The sequence below is a fragment of the Triturus cristatus genome, chromosome 2_1 (genome assembly GCF_964204655.1).
Source record: "Triturus cristatus chromosome 2_1, aTriCri1.1, whole genome shotgun sequence".
In the NCBI taxonomy this organism is placed as follows: domain Eukaryota; kingdom Metazoa; phylum Chordata; class Amphibia; order Caudata; family Salamandridae; genus Triturus; species Triturus cristatus.
This window is the reverse complement of record NC_140581.1, coordinates 992,515,564-992,536,489: the sequence shown is the minus strand read 5'-3', so window position 1 is coordinate 992,536,489 and position 20,926 is coordinate 992,515,564. Positions and strand designations below refer to the sequence as shown.

General features: G+C 43.6%; 1 protein-coding gene across 2 annotated transcripts in view; it reads left to right on the top strand.

The window, feature by feature from the left end:
* Positions 1-20,926, top strand: part of FOCAD (focadhesin) — a 1,730,079-nt gene that overhangs the window by 68,295 nt on the left and 1,640,858 nt on the right. For both annotated transcript variants that reach the window (XM_085634390.1, XM_085634400.1), the window contains exons 3-4: positions 2,787-2,861; positions 18,304-18,458. In XM_085634390.1, coding sequence (XP_085490516.1) covers positions 2,787-2,861; positions 18,304-18,458 — 230 coding nt within the window. The remainder of the gene's footprint in view (positions 1-2,786; positions 2,862-18,303; positions 18,459-20,926) is intronic.

Sequence of the window (20,926 nt, the reverse complement as noted above, 5' to 3'; positions counted from 1 at the left end):
ACTGCTCCGACACAGGTGACCTCAGAGTGGAGGGGTAATGGTCCATCATTTACCAATTTACCACCAACCACTGGTTCAGCGAAACCTTTATTACTCTAATCTGGGAATTCACAAATAAAATGGGCATTTGGTGAACCCTGAGATAATTTTACCTTTGTTTGTCTGTACTCTAACGTTGGATTTGAGCCCTACTCTTCTATGTGTTTGTATTGTTTTCCCCACCCCATTGCTCCACCTCATGCGTTGGCTTGCGCAGATGTCTATGTAGCAGCCCTATGATGAAGCATGCCACAAACCTTTGTGGGTGAGGGCAGTTTTTCTAACATAGTACTTTTGCCCGTATACCTCTAAAAAATAGCGACCTTTTTTGCTCCTACTTTTCTTGTGTGTGATGTGTATATTTAGAGGAGGTCGTAGTATGAGTTACCCTGCTTCTCCTTAATTGTGTGTGTGCGCTCCTTATCCTTGATCATATTCATGCGTGTTTTTTTTTAATATATGCGTGTAGCTCATCCCTCAGTCCCGATGGTGACAATCAGAAGTGTGTAACTATTTCCTTATCTAAGCACAATTGCCAGACCACTGGCTTCCTCCATCTATGTTTCTATTAGTTTAATAATATAATGATTTTACATGACTACAAAGTCAAAAAGATAATTTGCAAATTCTGCTAGTTGGGAACCGAATAATTGTGTCCAGCAGAAAAATGCATTCTCTTTTCAGGAGGTTACCCTGTAGAACGTTCATAAGATCCTAAATGGTATGAGTCTGTGAAGATACAACCTCTCAGCTCACTTTCATGGCTAATGCAGACCAAAGTTTTGATGCAGTGCTTAATCAAGTTCATGTTCCTGGTCCCTGATCACAGTGCACGCTGTTTGGCTGCTTGTGGGCTAAACCAAGAATTTGCAGTGCCCTTAAGCCCGCCCATTGCTTAGCATTGGTTGGCATTATTGTCACTCTCATTTCCTTCTTATTTGATCGTTTCTTTGACCATCTTGTGTTTGTCCCTCCACAGGATTATATCCTCTTTACCATCATCTTGAATGGCTATTTTGTGCCCTTCCTCTGCTCACTTTTAGGGTACTGATTTTTGTTTTTAGTTTAGCACTTCATCAGAGTGTTTTTCCAGCTCTTTTCCACTTGTGTTTCTTGCCCATCTCCTGTCAAGTACCTCCCACCACGCACTGTGTTTGCTCTCGTCTAGCTACTTGATCTCTCTCTCTCCTGTGTGCTTCTCCCCAGTCCTGTCCCTTCCACTCTTTTACTCGTCTGATATATATTTATATATATTTTTCTTTATTCATATATTTATTTGATGGCCAGGCAGCAAATTTGTTTTTTTAATTGGCCATGCTAGGTGGTTACAGCTATCTTAGATAGCTCAGTAAAATATAAAGGATGATAGTGCTGTATCATTCTATAGGTGCAGGCATGTGTGGTGATGGGTGCACGCCTATGGTAAAGATGTGACCACCAACAGCAGCCTCGTTAGTGCACCTTTTTTGTCGATAATAAACCGCGTTTACTTAAAAGCATTGCTTTTTATCGGTGATGTTCTGACAAACAGCATTTATAAAGTGAGTATGTCCCAAAGTCGAGATCCACTGGCTTTGCCGATGCTTGTTTCTATTTGTATTTTGATTGTACTATGGTAGCTGTTTTTGGATTTTCACTTGTTCTTACAAGACATCATCAATTCTGCACTGCATTGAGAAGAACCTCTCTAGAGATTAGATACATTATGCTGAAGGAGTGTTAAAATACATTATTTTACTAAATTAGTAGCCCTTTAGTACTCTTCATTTAGCCAGTATCAATACCCTAATCAGTTTTGTTTTTTTAGATGATAAAAAAGTTAATCCCTTAATCCAAAGAAGTGCGATCGGTATGTAATGTAGTTTTATTCCGTCGAAAATTGAAAACCAAAGAACTCAATTTTACTTTAAGCTGTTGTTCATTATTTATGCATGTAAATCCCAAAACATGCTCCACATGTCTTTGAATACATCTATTAATTCTCGAACCCTCTCAGACATTGGGTGCATATATACCATGATATTTAAGCCTCTAGGTGTTAAAGTTAGCTGCTCTTCCAAAGCCTTGAAATTATGTTTTTCTGCTGTCATCGTGCCCCTAACAATAACATGACTTTATTGATTGAAATGTCGTTGAATCATGAAAAGGAAATAAAAAAGAACATGCATTGCGATACACAAGATATACCCAGAAAAGAGATTTTGAATGGTTATAACAGATCAAATACGAAATCACCTAGAAGATTAGAGTCCGTACAAAGTTGACCCTGTTACATGAAATGTGCAGAATTCTTATCTTGGTAGCCTGGGAATGCACAATTGCAGGCATGCACCAGGAAATTCTAAAGGGTATACCTCGGTGTATACCATGGAGCTATGCGGAAACGGAAGCACATCAGGAAGAGGTTTGTGATAGAAACAACTTGCATTTAAGGACTAAATTAGATGTGTGTTTGAAAAGTAAGTCTTGTGTACTGATCAAATATATTTTAACTGGATTTTCGAACTTTAGATCGCTCCACACTTGGTGGTGGTAATCTCTCCTGGTCTTCCCTGTTTCAGTCTTTCTCATTCTAGGCAATGTTCCATTAAACAGGCCACAGGATTAATAATACTGAAGAAAAAGTATTCACTTTCTAATAGCAACTTGTTTCCCAACGTGATAAAAAAAAGCCTGTTAAGATAAAGATACAAAAACTATTGCACTGATGGTGCTTGCAGTATCTAATGTTGCCTTCTTTTTTACAGGCTGTTGGTCATCTGATATCCGCTGTGCTGAAAGAGAACATTTCTGCTGACAAGATCAAGCAGTCATCTAACCAGGTCAGAATTGATAGCTCTACTTTTTCTCTGCATTTATAAGCCAAAGGGATGCACGCACCTCACTCGGAACAGTGCCACGTTTATCAGCATAAAATATAAAACTCATTAACCTTGTTTATGTTCTTGGATTCTAGAGTGGGTAATAAGTGTCATTCAATTTGGAGCTTTCCAGGCTCCCTCTGTTTCTGGGACTCCTGTCCCAGGTGCTAGTGATGGGCAAGAAATGTCTCTGTAGGCTGCACTAAGACATCAAACAGGACAAATTGTACCCCTTTTGATATGTTGGTGAAAGCACATTACGGAAAGTTAAATTAAGTGAGCAAGGCATTTTGTGTGATGTAGAGAATGACAGAAAAGTGTTTTCTGTCAGCAGTCTGTGTGAATCTCCGGGGCACACCTGGGATTCATTTAAGATCATGAATGAAGAGTCCCCAAGACTGTACTAGCCGAAGATGGCTGAACCTATGTTAAATACAAGGAGTTCTCCTGCATGGCCTTCTGAGATGATGATTAGTGATCTGCAGCATAGATTCAGACAGGAGGCATGCAGACGCTAGATGTATGAAGTATTTTTGCAGTTGTAAACATTCCGATCGCAAACATGCATTTTGGTATGCATTTAATCCCATATTGAAATGCGTTAATCGCAATTTAGAATCGCAAATACATACTGATTCAGTATTATGAAGGGGCGTGTTTAGGGTGTCCCTGCCAAATACTGAATCCAAATGGGATGCATGAATGTTTTGTGACCGAAATACAGTCGCAGAACATTCACACTTTTCCACCAACTCAAAGTTAGTGGTAACACATTTGCAAATGGGAATGGGTCTCATTGGATCCCCTTTTGAGAATGTTTAAAATATATATTTTTTAAAGCAGGGGTTGGTCCTACTGACTGATCTTAAAACGCATCCCGTTTTCCCTTAAGAAAAAAGAGTTGCCTTTGAAAAAAAATAATAATAAGTATTGCTTTATTTAAAAGCAATCCGATATGGTGTTCGCTGACCCCAGCAGATCATCATCCCCGTGATGGCAGCGAATCCTAGTTGGTCACAAATTGTGACCTACCTTACTAATATTCATGAGATAGGTCTATTTTAAACTAACTACGAATCGCTTATCGGCCAGATATTACTTTTGCACGTTGGTAATAGCGATTACCAAATAGCAATTTGCAAAAAATCGCTATTTGGTAATCGCTATTACTAATCTTTATACATCTAGCTCTAGCCCATAATGTGTACTTGTCCTAGAGGCAGGATAATTCTGAAATTGACCTGATCAATAAAACGACCAACTAGTCTCTTTTGGTGCTTTGCATTGAGGTGAGAAATTATAGCAGTATTCGCCTTTTTTTGTTTGTTTGTAATAACAGCTCTGACATTAGCCTCTTTGATTATAGTAGGGCTCAATTTAGATTATGGTTTGGATTCTAACAAGGCTATGATTTTGCTGCCTATCTGAAAATCTACACCCAGGGGCAGGAAGTAGGACGGAGGCATTAGTTCCAGGGCTGAAATTCTGTGTGTTTGTGCACACCCACAAACATGTATATTTAAAGCTTTACACTAACTCCTCTGCAATTTATTCAGCCACTGTAAAAGGCGGAAATTGTGTCTTGAGGAGGGCAGGAGTAAAACTAGAACAGTAGTTTAGGAAACTACTATGCACATTTTCTTTATTGGAAGCACTACCAGTGAAGCAAGCTGAGCTTACTGCTCACTGCATTTCCTTAGACCAGTGGTTCTTAACCTGGGGTCCAGGGACACCCTGAGGATCTGCAACATCTAATCAGGGGGTCGGCTGCAGTTTAAAAAAATTCCATACCAGCAGATTAATAAAGTACATCTACATTACAAATATAAATGTACAGTAAAAATCTTTAAAAACTTCTGTAATTGTGAAGGAATTCAAAATTGGTTGTTAAAAATGAAGTTGGTATCCTTTACTTGATTTGTGTGAGCAGATCAAGTTGAGTGTTAAGTAGTATAGGACAAATTAGTGATATCAATTAAAGCACTAATGCACACCAACAAAAGCATACATAAGGACGAAAAGCTAGAGCCTATCGTAATGCTTTGTCTTTTGGAAATAAATTCCAAAATTTCAAACACTTTCACTTTATCATTAGAATAAAAATTTCGATTTTTGCATATTTTGTTCTGTGTTTTAATCAAAATATTCTATAATCTATGTATGTGTTTAATGTATACTGGTTTCTGTAGTTTTGTGTATTGTGTTGAGGTTCAAATCATAGAAATTGCTTAGGTTGGGGGTCCCTAGTGTCCAGTAGTCATTCATTGGGGTCCACCATGGTCAAGGTTAAGAACCGCTGGCATAGACTTTTCAACCTAACACCCTAAAAGTGTCTGTGTATCTGTGCGTGTGTGTATGTGTGGATATATATATATATATACACACATAGATACATTCTACATACAACATGCTAAGATTTGTAAGCAGGCTTGAGTTATTAGACAGAATCGTCTCAGTATGATAGACAGACAAAAGTTAAAGTAACGTTATAGTTAGGTGGGTTTTTACAGTGACAACATTAACATTTTGAAATAAAAAAACACAGGTTTACCAGTTTTTAGCCTGTGCCCCCTCCATGCACTGCTTATGACCTCACATGTTACATCATTGATGACATCACTGATGACATCATCCAATGAGTGTTTTAGTTTGTTTTACATTTTGCACAGTGACGGGACGTTATCATATTACTTTCCTACCTAATTTTGTGAAGCCTGTGTCCTGCTGATGGGTATCAGTGTTTACAAAACGCATGGTCTCCTAATGTATCATAGATGTGCAGAGGTATTGAATACGTTAAAAAGATTTGCATTGAAAAGTAACTATGTGTGCAGGTGACAGTTGACAACTTGCATCCAGGAAGTTCCACACATGTTGTTAGGCCTGCAGAAAAAGTAAGCAACAGGACAAATATTCTACATACAACATACTAAGAATTGTAAGTAGCCTTGAGTTATCAGACAAAATCGCCTTGCATGCCCATTTCTACATAACATAGAAGACTGTGTGCACCAGGTATTAAGCTATTTACATGCGTTTGTTTTGCTACAGAAGATGGGCTAGCAATAACGTTTTCTCTACATTATGAATGTTCTAGGTAGTATAATCTTTAGCACCTTCAGATGTTGCTTATTTGAAGCGATTAGTGTCTTTTTCCCCAAGTGTTGCATTGAGTGTACACTGTTCTTAGTAAATACATTTTAATACTTTGTATTGTCTTTCTCATGAGAGTTTCACTATCTGCAAATAGTGTGGTACAGGGTAAACTCACTCTATAGAGTGAGGTATTTGTAGGCATGAGTGAGGATTTTGTAGGTGATTCTTTTCTCTACGGGGAGCCAGTGGAGTCTCCGCAGGTGTTGGATTATGTGCTTGTGCCGGGGGATGCCGAGGATGAGTCTGCCACGATGTTCTGTATTGTCTGTAGTTTGTGGAGTAGGGACTTGTTGATGCTGGAGTAGAGCACGTTTCCGTAGTCCAGTCTGCTGGTGATGAGTGAGTGGGTGACTGTCTTTTTGACTCCGGGGGGTCCATTTGAAGGTCTAAAAGGATACGGAGGGTGTTGAAGCAGCTGGAGGTGACGGCGTTGACCTGTCGGTTCATGGCGTTTGATGAGTCGAGTACGATGCCGAGGGTTTTGGCATGGTCTGTGGGGGTAGGTGGGCTTCCGAGGGCGGTGGGCCACCAGGTGTTGTCCCATGCTGAGGGGGTGGTTCCAAGGACGAGTACTTCTGTCTTCTCGGTGTTGAGTTTTGCAGCTGATGGTTATCCAGATTGCGACTTTGCATTCCCTTCTGGAAGTTGAGTGTTGAGGTGGTGGGGTCTCTGGTGAGGGAGAGTATGAGCTGGGTTTCGTCGGCTTAGGATACGATGTTGAGGTCGTGTTGTCAGACGATGGCTGCGAGAGGGGCCATGCAGATGTTGAAGAGGGTCGGGCTCAGTGATGACCCCTGTGGGACTCCGCAGGTGATTCCTTGGGGGCGGAGAGGAAGGGTGGTAGTCTGATCCTTTGGCTTCTTTCTGTGAGGAACGATCAGATCCAGTCCAGGGCGATTCCTTGTACGCCGGCTTGGTGTAGTCTGGCGAGTAGTGTGTGGTGAGAGACGGTGTCGAATGCTGCAGACAGGTCGAGGAGGATGAGGGCTGCGGAGTGGCCATGGTCCAGGAGGGTGCGGATGTCGTTTGTGGCTGCGAGTAAGATGGTCTCTGTGCTGTGGTTGCTTTGGAATTCGGATTGGGACGGGTCGAGGACGGCGTTTTCTTCCATGAATCGTGTCAGTTCCCTGTTGACTGCTTTCTCTGCCACTGTGGCTGTGAAGGGGAGGAGCGAGATGAGCCGGTAGTTTTTGAGGTCAGTGGGATCGGCCGTGGGCTTCTTGAGCAGGGGCCTGAATTATGTCTGTTTCCAGTCGTCGGGGAAGGTGCCTGTTCTGAGGGTGGTGTTGATGGTCCATTGCAGTTCAGGTGCGATGGTGTCCGCAGCTCTGTGATAGATGTGCGGGGAGCAGGGGTCGGTGGGTGCCCCTGAGTGGATGCCTTTCATGGTCGTTGCTGTGTTCTCGGTCGTGATAGGTGACCAGTTGGAGATGAAGGGCTGGCTGGTGTTTTGGGGAGGCGGGGTACCGACTGTGTCTTGTGGGTGGCCGATGAAGTTGTCGTAGAGGGCTCTAATTTTGAGGTGGAAGTAGGCTCCGAGCTTGTCGCAGAGGTCTTGGGATGGTGTGATGTCTGTGGCTTCGCTTCGTGGGTTGGTGAATTCCTGGATGACACTGAAGAGTTCCTTGGAGTTGGCGAGGATTTTGTTGTGGATGAAGGTTCTTTTGGTTGTTCTGATTTGGTTGTGGTATTCCGTCATGGCGTCCTTGTAGGTGGAGTAGTTGATGGTTGTCTTTTTGTTCCTCCAGTTCTTCTCCAGGCGTCTGCAGGTGCGCCTGGCTTCTTGGAGATTGGTGGTGAACCAGGCGGCTCTCCTGGGGTGCTGTTTGCTGGGATTGTGTAGCGTGCAAGCTCGTCTGTGCAGTTGGAGATCCAAGTGTGGAGTTGTTTGGCTGCAGTGTTTGCATCGGATGCCCAGGTGGGGTTATCTCGGGTGAGGGTGGATTGCAGTTGTTCGTCAGTAACCTTGCTCCAGTTCCTTTGTGGTGGGCAGGGGGGTGGTTTCGGTGCCTTGGGTTTGTCGACGGTGAAATTGACGCCGCTTTTACCTGCCGCGAAGATGGGGTCGAGGGTGTGTCCTTCTCTGTGTGTCGGTGTGGTGACGAGTTGGTTGAGTCCGATGTTGGCGAGGTTGTCATGGAGGGCGGTGGAGTTGGGGTCGCTGGTGTTGTCGAGGTGGAAGTTGAGGTCTCCAATGAGTATGTGGTTTATTGATGCGACGGCATGGGGTGCGACGAAGTTGGTGATGGTGGCGAAGGGTGTTCGGGGACCGGGGGATCTGTAGATGAGGGTTCCTCGGAGTGTGGTGTTGGGGGTGGTCTGGATCTGGAGGTGCAGGTGTTCAGCAGAAGGGAAACTCTCGCTGGAGGTGGTGAGGCGGAGGGTGTTCTTGTGGACGATGGAGAGGCCCCCTCCCGGGTGTTTGGGGTGGTCCTTCATCTGGATCTTGTATCTGCCCACGATGGCAGTGTTGGTGTCAGGGGCGAAGGTGGCGTTAGTCCAGGCCTCCGTGAAGAAGGCGACGTCGGGCAAGAGAGACTCGAGTAGGTTCCAGATTTCCATGACCTGTTTGTGTACGGAGCGCACGTTTAGAAGGATGCAACTAAAGGTGTCGGTGGTGCAGGTGTTGGCGTTGTCGGAGGTCGGGGTTGTGGTGAAGGTCTGACGACTGTGGTGGCAAGAGAACTGGCCGTGGGTCAAGTTCGCCGAGGGCTGTTGGCAGTCTCTGTGTTTTCCTGGGTTGAGTGTAAGGAGGGCGGCGGAGTCGTAGCAGTGGAAGGTCGTGGATACAGGGTTCCTGGCACTGGTCGGGGTCGGGTCGCATACAGGCGTAGACGGGCTTGCCTTAGGCGCGCTAGCGGCGCGCCCGCATAGCGGCTGCCATTAAATAAGGAAGGGGGGTGTAGCTGGGAGGCGGGGGCGGTCAAGGGGGCGGTGGTTGCGGGAACGGGCACAACACCGGACAAGGCAAATTAAGAAAAAAACAACAGTGGGGTCAAATAAGGAAGACCGCAACAGTGGGGGTCAAATAGGACAAAAAAACGGCAGCAGTGGGAAACAAAAGCGGGAACAGTGGGGCACAAAAAGCACAAGCAGCAACGGGGCACAGGGTCAATTAACCCCTTGTGTGCCCCGCCCTTTCCCCGCCCTGTGCCGGGCGTTGAATTAGCGGGCGGGGTTCATGACGAGATAGTCTCGTCATGGGCACAGCGCAACCACGGCCCATGACGAGACTATCTCGTCATGGGCACTCAAGGGGTTAAGGAACAAAACAACAGTGGGGTCAAATAGGGAAGACAGCAACAGTTGGGGCACCAATGCTTTCTACACCTAATCGAGTAGTTTCTGTAATGGCATTAATGATGCCTCATATTTTTTTGAGCTATTTTGTACTTAAATTCAGAGCTGTGATGCTATACCCGTTTATATAGAAATGTGGACAAAACAAGCTTGGATGATTTCATCAGTGATGTAATTTGAGATGTCATCAGTGATGTCAAATATGATGTCATAGTACATGTGAGTGATGTAATATGTGATGTCATAAGCAGTGCGTGGCGGGGTCGTAAGTTATAGTTCATTCTACTAACTATAACTGGTGAGATTCCATGTTTTTAGTTCAAAACGTTAATGTTGTCACTGATATATTTAACTAACTATAACCTTTCTTTAACCTTTGTTTTTTTCAGTGAATTTCTACGTTTTGTTTTTAGACAGATCTTTATATCACACCTAATTATAGTGTTACATTAAACTTTTTTTTGTGAATTTCGACTTTTTTTTAAACATAAAGTCATATTTAATTATCATACGTAAATGTATTTGTGAGGTCATCAATGATGCCTTCAGTTATGTTACTGGACATGTCATAAGTTATGTAATATGTGAGGCTTATAAGCAGTGCATTTCAGGAGCGTACGTTCTATTTATCTCAGGTAACTATAACTGCTGAATTTCTATTGTTTTATACAAGTGAAATCTGAGCCTAACGCATCCCTGTAACCTTTGGCTTTTTCAGCGAATTTCTAAGTTAAAAAAAAAATATCTATTTCTTAACTATAGCATCCCTGTAACCTTTATATATATCCACAAACAATGTCTCCTACGGGGAGCCACCGACCCTACATGGCAGCTTCAGACAACAGCGGGAACGGAGCAGCCCGCCAATATGCACTCCACACAAGACAAAAGCTGAAGCACAGCTCTCCACAAGAAGCTTTTATTCTTTATCCAAGCGGCAATCAATTAATTATCTATATGTATATATATATATATATATATATATATATATATACTGGACACATTTTGGCATGGTTGTTAAATGAGGGGCAGTCTCAGTACTTGGAGGGAAACAGGGCAACATGTTCTTTACATAGAGAATGTGCTGTAGATTAGTTTAAAATCTCAATACATTGATGAATGAAAAAATGTACCTTAAAAAAATCGTTTTCTACTAGTGGAATAATTGTCCTTTACAATTCTCTATTATTGTTTCTTTTCAGAGAAACCTTCATAGACGTACTTAGGACCCCACGATATGAGAAACAATATAAATTATCCCTGTGTTGTCTTGCCCTAGGAGAATATAGATAAGTGCATGTTTCCGAATTAGGAGGTGTCATACTTTATATTTTCAATGGTTAAGTTCATCTGGGCATGGTGGTTTGGCGATTTTTCATGATGGAGCTAGGTCTAGCATCCCAAGGAGGGGTTCTCGAAGGGGCGTGATGCAAGACTTTAGTGTCTTTCCAGGAGGACCCAGGGCACTGTTCACCACCGTTTGTATGGAGGCATTCACTACCTCCGAGATAGTGGTAACCCATGGGAGGAGGTCTTCCACGTCCACCTTGTAACAGGTATGCTCTCCCTGATGCATAGTAAACAGGTTGAATATGGCCAGTAATAGTATTAACTCACCCACAGGAACCAGCAACAAGCTGGAACATATCGAAGGATAAAAATGAACAACTAGCAGAAGTGTCTCTTTTAGGAGGACTCTGCCTCCCTCTAGTCAGCGGACACCAGGTCACAGACTACAGCTGCAGTGACGGCGGGCATGTCTTTGCCTTCAAGCTGATGAAGAGAAGCATACGCCAAATGTCAAAGCACATAAACAGAACTGCAGTTTAAGGTTAGTCTTAATGCACAGTAATAGTAAAGAGCTGAGATCCACATATCTGAGGGAGCACCGCAGAAGAGGATCAGATTGTCGGGCAGCAATGTGCACATGGTTACAGACTGCCATTGTTTGTGGCACACTACAGTTTTTCCCCTATAATTCATAGGGATTGTAGTGTTTTATCGTTTGTTAAAAGGAGAGCTGCTATTGAATAAAGAGTTGACCCAATCCTCCCCCTCATTCCTGACACATAATTAGGATGGTGTCTCATAGAGGAATGGGAGTTGAAGATGTCAAATGTATTGCTTATTGCTACACACAAAATGCAATTTAATAAAAACTAACGCTGTTAAATTCAATACAGAAGCCGACATGGGAATTGGTCTTTGACAGTTTTCCTGCTGCTTCCTTTACAGAACACTTTTCTAATGCTACTTCAAAATCGAAATGTGCTTTCAAATGCCCTTTACCGCCTTTCAGTGTAGAATTTAATGCTGTGTTGCTTTTGTATTTTAGACACATTATACTTTTGTTTTATGAAATAGACTCCATTCTGCACCCTGAAACACAGGTGGCATGTCTAACCACATATTGGAAGACTGTACATTTGTCAGAGTTGTTAGCCTGCCTACACATTTTAGTCATTTATAGAAAATAAAGGAAATCTCATACATTTGCCGCAAAGTGTACATTTTGCAGTATGTTATTTTCCACAACATTTGAAGTGGATCTGTACCTAATGAGCCCTGTGTTCATTATATTCTTTTATATATAAAAGTCTCTGCCAGTGCTAAAAGAAGATATTCCTGTTAGGATTTTTTCCGACTTAGAGTCTTCAGGAAGATGAGAGCAACAGTTTCAGCGGGGACTTCACATCCATGCTTAATTCTATAGGCGTACAAGTAAGAGTACCCTTCCCTCAGAATATGATGACTCCTTTTAGTGAGTCTTCTCACTATGAAATAGGTAGGTTTGTGTACTTGGAAATGTCTTTTCTGATTCTTCCTTAGTGAATATTATTCATTGTTGAATTGGTGGACATTAGGGAGTGGAGGGATCCTCCTTAAACTCTACTTTGCACATCAATGTGAATGATCAATTTAAAAGTAGTCTTACTGGCCCCTTCTCTGGCTGTGTTTTTCTGAAGTCTATTTACCATGGTCCTTCCATGCCCGAATGGACTTCTAGGGTAGACTTAAGCATACAACTTTAGATTAGGATTTAAACTCTTCTCTTTTGTCCTTGCTTTTTAATTGTTGGAATGTAAAATGTTTTGTGTTCATGCAAAATTACAAAAGCACACGGTTTCCATCTTTGAGGAAATAAAGTACCCTGATTCAACATAGCTTCACCTGCTCCTTCAGTTCCACAGTGTAAAAGTTGAGATTCTCGCTGTTCAAAAGATAAACTGGTTCAGGTTCTCGAGCTAGTTTAATCTAGCAGTGGAATGTCCTCTTTCGGATGGGGTAGCCCTGTTACCTCCGATCTTGTTTAGTTGCTTGATGCATGAAAGCCTAGGCTCTTACCATTTGGTGACCTCTGGCACCCACTTTCTTCTTTTGTAGACATCCAAGAGGAGAGTGCAGTACAAACATAACTGGTTGTGGTTTGCCACTGAATTTAGGCTTAAACGATCAAACATTTCTTTTGCATCTTTGATAATGTTGTTTCTTTTACCTCCTATTTTGGTGTTCTCAAATTAAAGTATATTCTAGTATGTCTTATTTAAATGTATGTAGGGGGTACATAAACTTAGAAGAGGAGTATGCTTCCCTTCCAATACCCTTGTGTGACGTCTTGAAGCATTATCCTTTGGTTTGACAGCTTTTTTATCTGTGTAGCCTGAGCTTCTTGGTCTTCGTGTAGGGCTTCTGTATGTGCTAGGTTCTGGGGGTCGATTTCAACAGCTTATAAGGTTGCCTCAAAATTTTCTGTATTGATTTATCTGCTGTGCCTGACTGGGTTTGGTGCAGTGGGAGGGATTTATGTTTTTGGAGTCTGAATTAATCACAGGAGGCATATCTTTAACTTTCAACTCTAGCTACATCTGTTTCCTTCTTATCTGCCTGTCCTTGCTGTCTTCCTACTGTCTCCAAGACTAATAATCCTCTCCACAGCCTAATGACGATGGCCTCTGAAGGCCAAAAATGATGGTCCGATTTCAGCTGTGGCTATCAAATTGAATGAACAGTGGGGGAAGTGATGTAATTTGCTAATTTTTAGGTGCAGTGCAAGTGCTCATAATGTGAGCTAAAGACTCAAGGTTGTGAGTTAATATTGGGTCTAATGTGTGTCCGTGTGCACTGGGCTGATTCATGCCTGTTTGAAGACCAGGTCCTTTGTGTTTCCAAGGAAGTTGGCTGCTGGTTTAGACTCTGCTGTTTTTTACATGTTCTTAATATTTTATTTTTATTTTTATTTATTTAAGCTTGTACCGCGCACAGCTACCCACAATGGGTTTCCCGGCGCCAGGGATAGACTGTAGAAGAAAAGAGAATGTCACCTTGACTTAAGGCCTCTGCCGACTATTGGTCACGCTTAGTAAAGAGCAGGGTCTTCAAAGCCTTACGGAAGCGGAGTAAGTTGGTCTCAGATTTTAATGCCAATGGGAGGGAGTTCCAGTATTTAGGACCAAGAGTGTAAAAGGAGCGGCCTCCCATTTTTGCCAGCTTCCATCTTGGTACTGTGAAATTGCCAGTGTCCGATGACCTTAATGAGCGCAGGGGTCTATAGGGTTTTACCAGCCCCTGAACATATACTGGGGCGCTACCCTGCTTAGCCTTGAACATATAGCAGAGTGCCTTGAATTTAACGCGTTCTGGGATGCTCAACCAATGAAGGTCACGCAAAGCGGCAGTGGCTGAGGTACGTCTGGGGACATTCTTTAGCAGGCGCGCGGCCGCATTTTGCACCACCTGCAGCACATGTATAGTAGCTTTATCTGCGCCCAAATAGAGAATGTTGCCATAGTCCAGGCGTGATGTTACAAGTGCCTGGACTACAGTTCTGCGAGAGGAGAGGGGGAGCATCCACAAAATCTTGTGAAGCCATCGCAAGGTTGAAAAGCAGATGGCTGAGACCTTAGTAGCCTGTTGTCTCATAGTTAACCTGTCGTCAATAATGACGCCCAGGTTGCGAACTGCAGTAGATGGTGTAGGCGCATTTCCCAGTTCGATGGGCCAATGGCGAGGACCCCAAAGATGTTTGTTCTGTCCCAGAATGACCACCTCGGTCTTCTCCCCATTCAGCTTGAGACAATTTCTCCGCATCCAGTCGGCCACAAGAGTGAGGCCCGACTTGAGTGCGGAGATGTTGTTTACGTCTCTCCCTGACAAGGAGAAGACAATCTGGGTGTCATCTGCGTAGGAAAACAGGGTTAGCCCAGCTTGTTCGACTATGGTTGCCAAGGGTTTAACATAAATATTAAATAATAAAGGGCTAAGAATTGAGCCCTGGGGGACGCCGCGGGTGGATGGACAAATGGCGGAGGCAGCTTTAGAAGAAAACACTTGGAAGCTTCGGTCACTAAGGAAAGACGCCAGCCAGGCCAAGGCCTGGCCTGCCACACCTAGAGATTTCAGAGAGTCAATGAGGATGGAATGTGACACGGTGTCGAAAGCTGCGCTCAAATCCAGCAGGATGAGCGCCATGGTGTTTCCCTGATCGACACCGTGCCTAAGACTCTCTGTCACCCCCAGGAGGGCTGTCTCGGTTGAGTGCCTAGGCCGAAAGCCCGACTGAGAAGGATGGAGAAATCCAGTGTTTTCAACCAGTTTGGAGAGCTGAGAATTTATATGTCTCTCCAATATCTTTGAGAAAATTGGCAACAAAGATATAGGGCTGTCTAGTATCTGCAAGTGGAGATTAATCTTTACATTGAGCATGACTGTCTGTGAAAGACATATTGTGGACATACCAAGAACATGTATGAAATATCCACGCTGCAGAGCAACAGTGATTCCTTATAGCATGGGTAAAAAAAGATTGGGAAAGCAAATAGGTCTAATAGGTGAATCTTGTTGTCTCTGTCAATGCTTGTTGATAATCAATTCGGTAACACTGGGTTGTACCCTTTCACTGGTTCACCACTACAATGAGTTAATTATACAATGTGTAACAGTAAAGATGAATGATAAATAAGCTGTGATGGATAACTTGCAGCAGATTTGTTTGGCTTTGTAGACTATGGCTACTTGTGCCCTTTATTACTCTGTTTTCATGGATGATTATGAAAGGAGGCAATTGAGGATGATAGTAGAGCTGACCCTGAAACAGGTCTCTTTAAGGCTGTTAGTTTCTGAAAATACACCAGAATGCTTCTGACCTGAGTGTGCTAATGAGACTTAGTTTGATGTGGGGAGCTACGGTCTGCTTGGCGGTTGGACTTCACAACAAGGCTAGGTGGTGGTAGCAGCTTTTCCAGTGGTGTTGGCGATTTACAGTGGGCACCATGATGCTTAGAGGTGGTACGAGGGGGAGCCAGGCTTAGGACAGCCAATGGGGAGCTTTTTTGAGCTTGTGGTGTTAAGTGAGATATTTGCTCTTATGTGTATTTTGATGTTACAGATTTGAGGTCAGTCTGACCTTGAAAGACTCACTCTTTCTGTTCTTCATTTTTTCCTTTATCTTACTAAGCTATCAGAGAATACCTTTCTTCATCACCCTCGCTTGCTGCATTGGCATCAGTAGATGTATTTCATATTAACACACAGTAACCTTTGGGACCTTATTATAACTGATTCGTTAAGTCCATGCATCATTGAAGGAGGTGCATAACCATACCTGACAGAGCCCTTAAGAATCTTCCACAAGGACCAAGAGGTTTACTTTAAACACTATTTAATTCCTCCAAATATTTAGTTGAGATTCCATATCAACCAGTAGATAATCTCCATCCCCCACTTCATATTTATTTAGTTGTGCTTAGAGAACATTTTATTTGATGGATCTCAGCAGGTCCTTTTGAGTTTTACTTCAAAATGACCAAATCTGTCCCTTCCGTGACCTTGGGCTGCTTTTTTGTTACCTATGGTGGTTTGTCTCAAAGTATTGGTTGATGTGTAGTGTCTTTTATCTCAGAATATTTCTAAGTTGAATTTCTCCAGAAGGAGGGAGACCACCAAGTGCATGGAGTATGGCCAATGGAGAGTCAACTACTTTTCAATACTGCATCCCCTTGGACTGAATCTCCAATGCTTTCTTTAAACACAGTTAAACATAGTTGTTCGATCGAGGGCTGATGCTTTGGCCTGAATTATTGTAATAATTTGAGTGGTGGAGCTTCTGTTACTAAGGATGCTTGATCCTGTAGTGATATGTCCTGCTGTTCAGCTTTCACATAATCCTGGAGTAGCAAGTTGGTACAATTTAGTCACCATAGTGGCTCTTGTACAGGTCATTCATTCACTGAAGTCTCTTCCTCCGGACGAACCCTCCACGTTCTGCATCTCTGCCTGTAAATTTGGGTGCAGAGATGGATTTAAAGATTAGAGCATGGCAGTCTGTTAGCATGTGAAAGAAAAACAGACTTTGACTCAGTTTTAACTCTTTGCTGCCCAATAGTTTTTTCGATTCCTGGCCTTCGGGCAGCATGTTCTGTTAGTAAGGAAGAAGGGAAACTATTGGGCTGCCAGTACATGAGTCACTGCAATGCTTGATATGCGCCTTATTCAGTGCTTTATTGTTACATTGTTTAATGTTTTGTAATGTGGTATTCTTTTTCCGTATCGTATTCTGCTGCACCACTGATCACCTTGATGCAGCAATTAGTAGCAAGTGGCACATATGTATATGCCACATATGTATGTTTGTCTATGCTTGGAAGAATTGTGCTGAAAGGCTGACCTCCTTGTTGATTTGGATCATTTGGGTCTCTTATATTGTTTTTTCTTATGGCAGTATATTGAATGCATGTTTATGAAAGGCAAAAAGCATTGTTCCGGTATTGGTACAAATTGGGATGTGGATGTGCTTCATGTACTTACCCACGCAATAGACCTGAAATACTGATGTAGCAAGTCGCTTGTAATATTTCAAGGCTTATTTAATCCACTGTATAACAGCCATTACCTTCCAAAGCTCACAAACCAAACAGTTTCGACTAGATTGGTCTTGATCACGGTTAGCGGTGATCCACCTTTAGTGTCTATTTATACACAATTACCCAGTCAGCCTATAATGATGCATTATGGGAGATGTAGTTTCAGGTGATACAGTAAAATGTGCGAAGTGGGTTCAGCATTTGCACACACCGTCTCCGTTCAAGCCTCTGAAGAGAAGCATATGGAGCTTCAAGACGCGTCAGGCAATTCCATTACGGAGCGGCTTCTACAAGCGGATCCTCATCCCTGCCTATCCTAAATAAAGCTGCTGATCGAGTGCTACTCACCAGGTGGACAACCTTTGGAGCAGAAAAAAAAAATTGTATTTTCCTGCGAAACTTTCATTAAAAAAAATTCATTCACTATCAATCTTTCCTTGAAAGTTTCAGGGTGAACCATCAAGCTGGGGTCGAGAAAAAATGCAATTTCCCAATGCAGTTTCCATAGGGATTTTTGAGTAGCCTTACAGCCCAACGGCTGAACGGAATTACACCAAATATCTCTTTAAAGCATGCTTTTTGTGATTTGGTGTAAATCCAGTTGGTATTTTTTGAGAAATTAAGGTTCTAAATGTATGTATATCTGGATGATTAGGTTTGCGGCACTCTTGCAGGAGTCCCGCGAGCACACAACTTTAAATAACAGAGCAATCTGATTTGTCTAGAGGGTCTCTTTTCCAGTCAGCCAACTTGCTGCTGCGAGTTCTGCGGGAGCTTGCACTCTGATTTGCTAGCCGCGACATGAGGAGAAATGTTGCGGCCGCCAGTTCAGAACACGTGGACTCGTTCATACGACCAGGGGTTTGGGTAAAGAGCAGAGGTAACAAAGTTGTATGTGCATTATTGGCATAGTAGGCTAGGAATCATACCAAGCTGTTCAGTTAATAGAATAAATACTTCCATGCAATATTTGTTCTTCAACAAAACAAATTAATATAGTCATGTGTTATTGTCAAATGGCTACATTGTCTGTTTACTGCTGATGTAGTTAGGGGTTTTCACTCTGACTCTTTTTATTTCAATTTCAGACCCCTGCTTTAAATCTCCTGTGGGAGAAATGCTGCAGTGACAATGTGGTGGTGAGGACAGCCTGCTGCGAGGCTCTGGTGGCACTTGTGGCACAGGACCATGCCGACTTTAGTTATATTCTCAATGGCATTCTTAACTTGATACCTTCTGCCAGGTATTATTCACTCCTCCTTTTCAAGTTCTCTTTGTGCTGTTGTGTCTGATGTTTGTTATTGTTTAGTATTGTGTATGTTATCAGTTACAACCAAAACATAGGAATAACAGTGAGATGTAAAAAGTGTTAGCTATCATTGCGTGTTTGCAGTATTCTGTGTAGATGGTCTAATGATCACCTGCATTAACCAACAAGTTTCTCACCTTCGGTAACGATGAATCCGAAAGAGACATAGGGTAGTTATAGATTCCTTACCTTTAAAATTACCCCAAGGCGTCAGACTGGATCCGGAGAATTTTTTCTTAGCAGTACACCCGCACGTCAATAAGTGGCGTTGGTTGACTCCGCATCAGTCGGCGTCCTGTTTGCTGGGATGACGTCCCGGTGCCTATTTGGACGCCACCCCTGTGTGCTGACATCAGTTCTGACACCATTTTCCATGCCAGAATCGCAGAGCCATGCAAGACAGTGACCGCTGGTGCGCTAAACTAGGGCCCTGCAAGGGAGTCCCTGTCCCTAGAAGTCAGTTTGCAGAGCAGGGAGAAAGGGTGGGGCGGTAAGGAATCTATAACTAACCTATGTCTCTTACTGATACAAAATTACCAAAGGTAAGTAACTTGTTCATCTGAAAGAGACAGTTAGTTATAGATTTCTTACCTTTAGAATAGATACCCCAGCAATACCTACCCCAGAGGAGGGTCTGCGAACCAAGTTCACACCAGAAAGTCCTGAAGGACAGAACCAGCAAAATAGCCGTCCCTCCGGACTTGGCTGTCCAGGCAGTAATGTCTGGTCAACGTGTGCAAGGATGCCCACGTGGCTGCCTGACAGATGTCAAGGAGTGGAACTCTATGTGCAAGAGCTGTGGTGGCAGCCATAGCTCTTGTGGAATAAGCTCGAAGCCCCACTGGAGGTTCCTTTTTCGCCAAATTGTAACAGATTTCAATACAAAAGACAACCCATCTAGAGATGGTACGCTTTGGAACAGCCCGACCTTTCTTGGCACCTACATAGCCAGCGAAGAGTTGATCATCCACCCAGAAATCTTTTGTGCGGTCAAGGTAGAAGGACAGCGCACCTTTAGGGTCCAGACGGTGGAGTCTCTCTTCCACCGTGGAAAGGTGCGGAGGTTGGAAAATGGTGGACAAAGTAATGGTTTGTCCAATGTGAAAAGGTGTAACCACTTTTGGAAGGAACGATGGTCTCATCCTAACACCACTTTGTCCGGATGCATAGAGGAGAAAGGGGGCTTAGAAGAAAGAGTTAAAGCTCACTCACCCTGCGAGCAGAGGTGATGGAAACAAGGAAAGCTGTCTTCAGTGTGAGGAGCCTGAGAGGACAGTTGTGAAGAGACTCGAAGGGAGAGCACATAAGATAATTAAGACAAGATTCAAGTCCCACTGGGGCATTACGAAAGGAGATGGTGGAAAGAGATGAGTAATGCCCTTAAAGAATCTATTTACAATAGGGGACTTGAACAAAAACGGCTTATTTGGTAGCCAAAGGAAAGCAGAGATGGCTGCAAGATAGCCTTTAAGAGTGCCCAGGGTAGAGCACTTCTCAGCCAAAGAAAGTATGTACAAAAGAACCTCCTAAAGGAGGGGCAGAAAGGGGATGCACAGCCTTTGCTGTGCTCCATGCCACAAATATATTCCACTGGCAGGCGTATATCGTTTTAGTGGAGGGATGCCCGGCTGCAAAGATGACATTACCGACTTCAGATGGAAGGTGAAAAGCTGTCAAATGTCGCTGCTCAGTCTCCACACAAGGAGGTGGAGGCTGGACAGGTTCGGGTGAAGGACCCTCCCCTGCTGCTGCAACAGAAGATCCTCCCGAAGAGGCAGTCTGAGTGGAGGATCGATGGCCATGCTCAGGAGCTCTGGGTACCAGAAGCTTCCTGTCCAGTTCGGAATCACTACAATAACTTGGGCCCGATCGCGCTTGATCTTCTTCAGCACTCTGGGCAGAAGTGGTACAGGCGGAAAGGCGTACAGGAGGCCTCAGTTCCACTTGTGACGAAAAGCGTCGCTAAGCGAGTACCGCCTTGGGAACTCCATTGTGCAGCATTGCTGACATTGCACGTTCTCTTCGGGGCAAACAGATCTAACCAAGGCTCTCGCCACTGCTGAAAGAGACCTTGCACCACCTCCGAGTGAAGACGCCATTCGTGATCTAGCATTTACCGGTGGCTGAGTTCGTCCACCATAGCGTTCAGAGAACCTGCCAGGTGTTGAGTCACCAGTGTCATGCCCTGATGTTCCAGCCATGTTCAGAGACGAAGAGCCTCAAGACATAGGGACCATGACACCACCCCGCCCTGTTTGTTGCAGTACCACATGGCGGTGGTGCTGTCCGTGAACACCTGCACTACCTTCCCCTTTAGAGAGGGAAGGAATGCCTTTAGTGCCAGGCCCGTAATTCCAGAAGGTTCATACGGTGCCCGGGCTGCGCCGGAGACCAGACTCCGC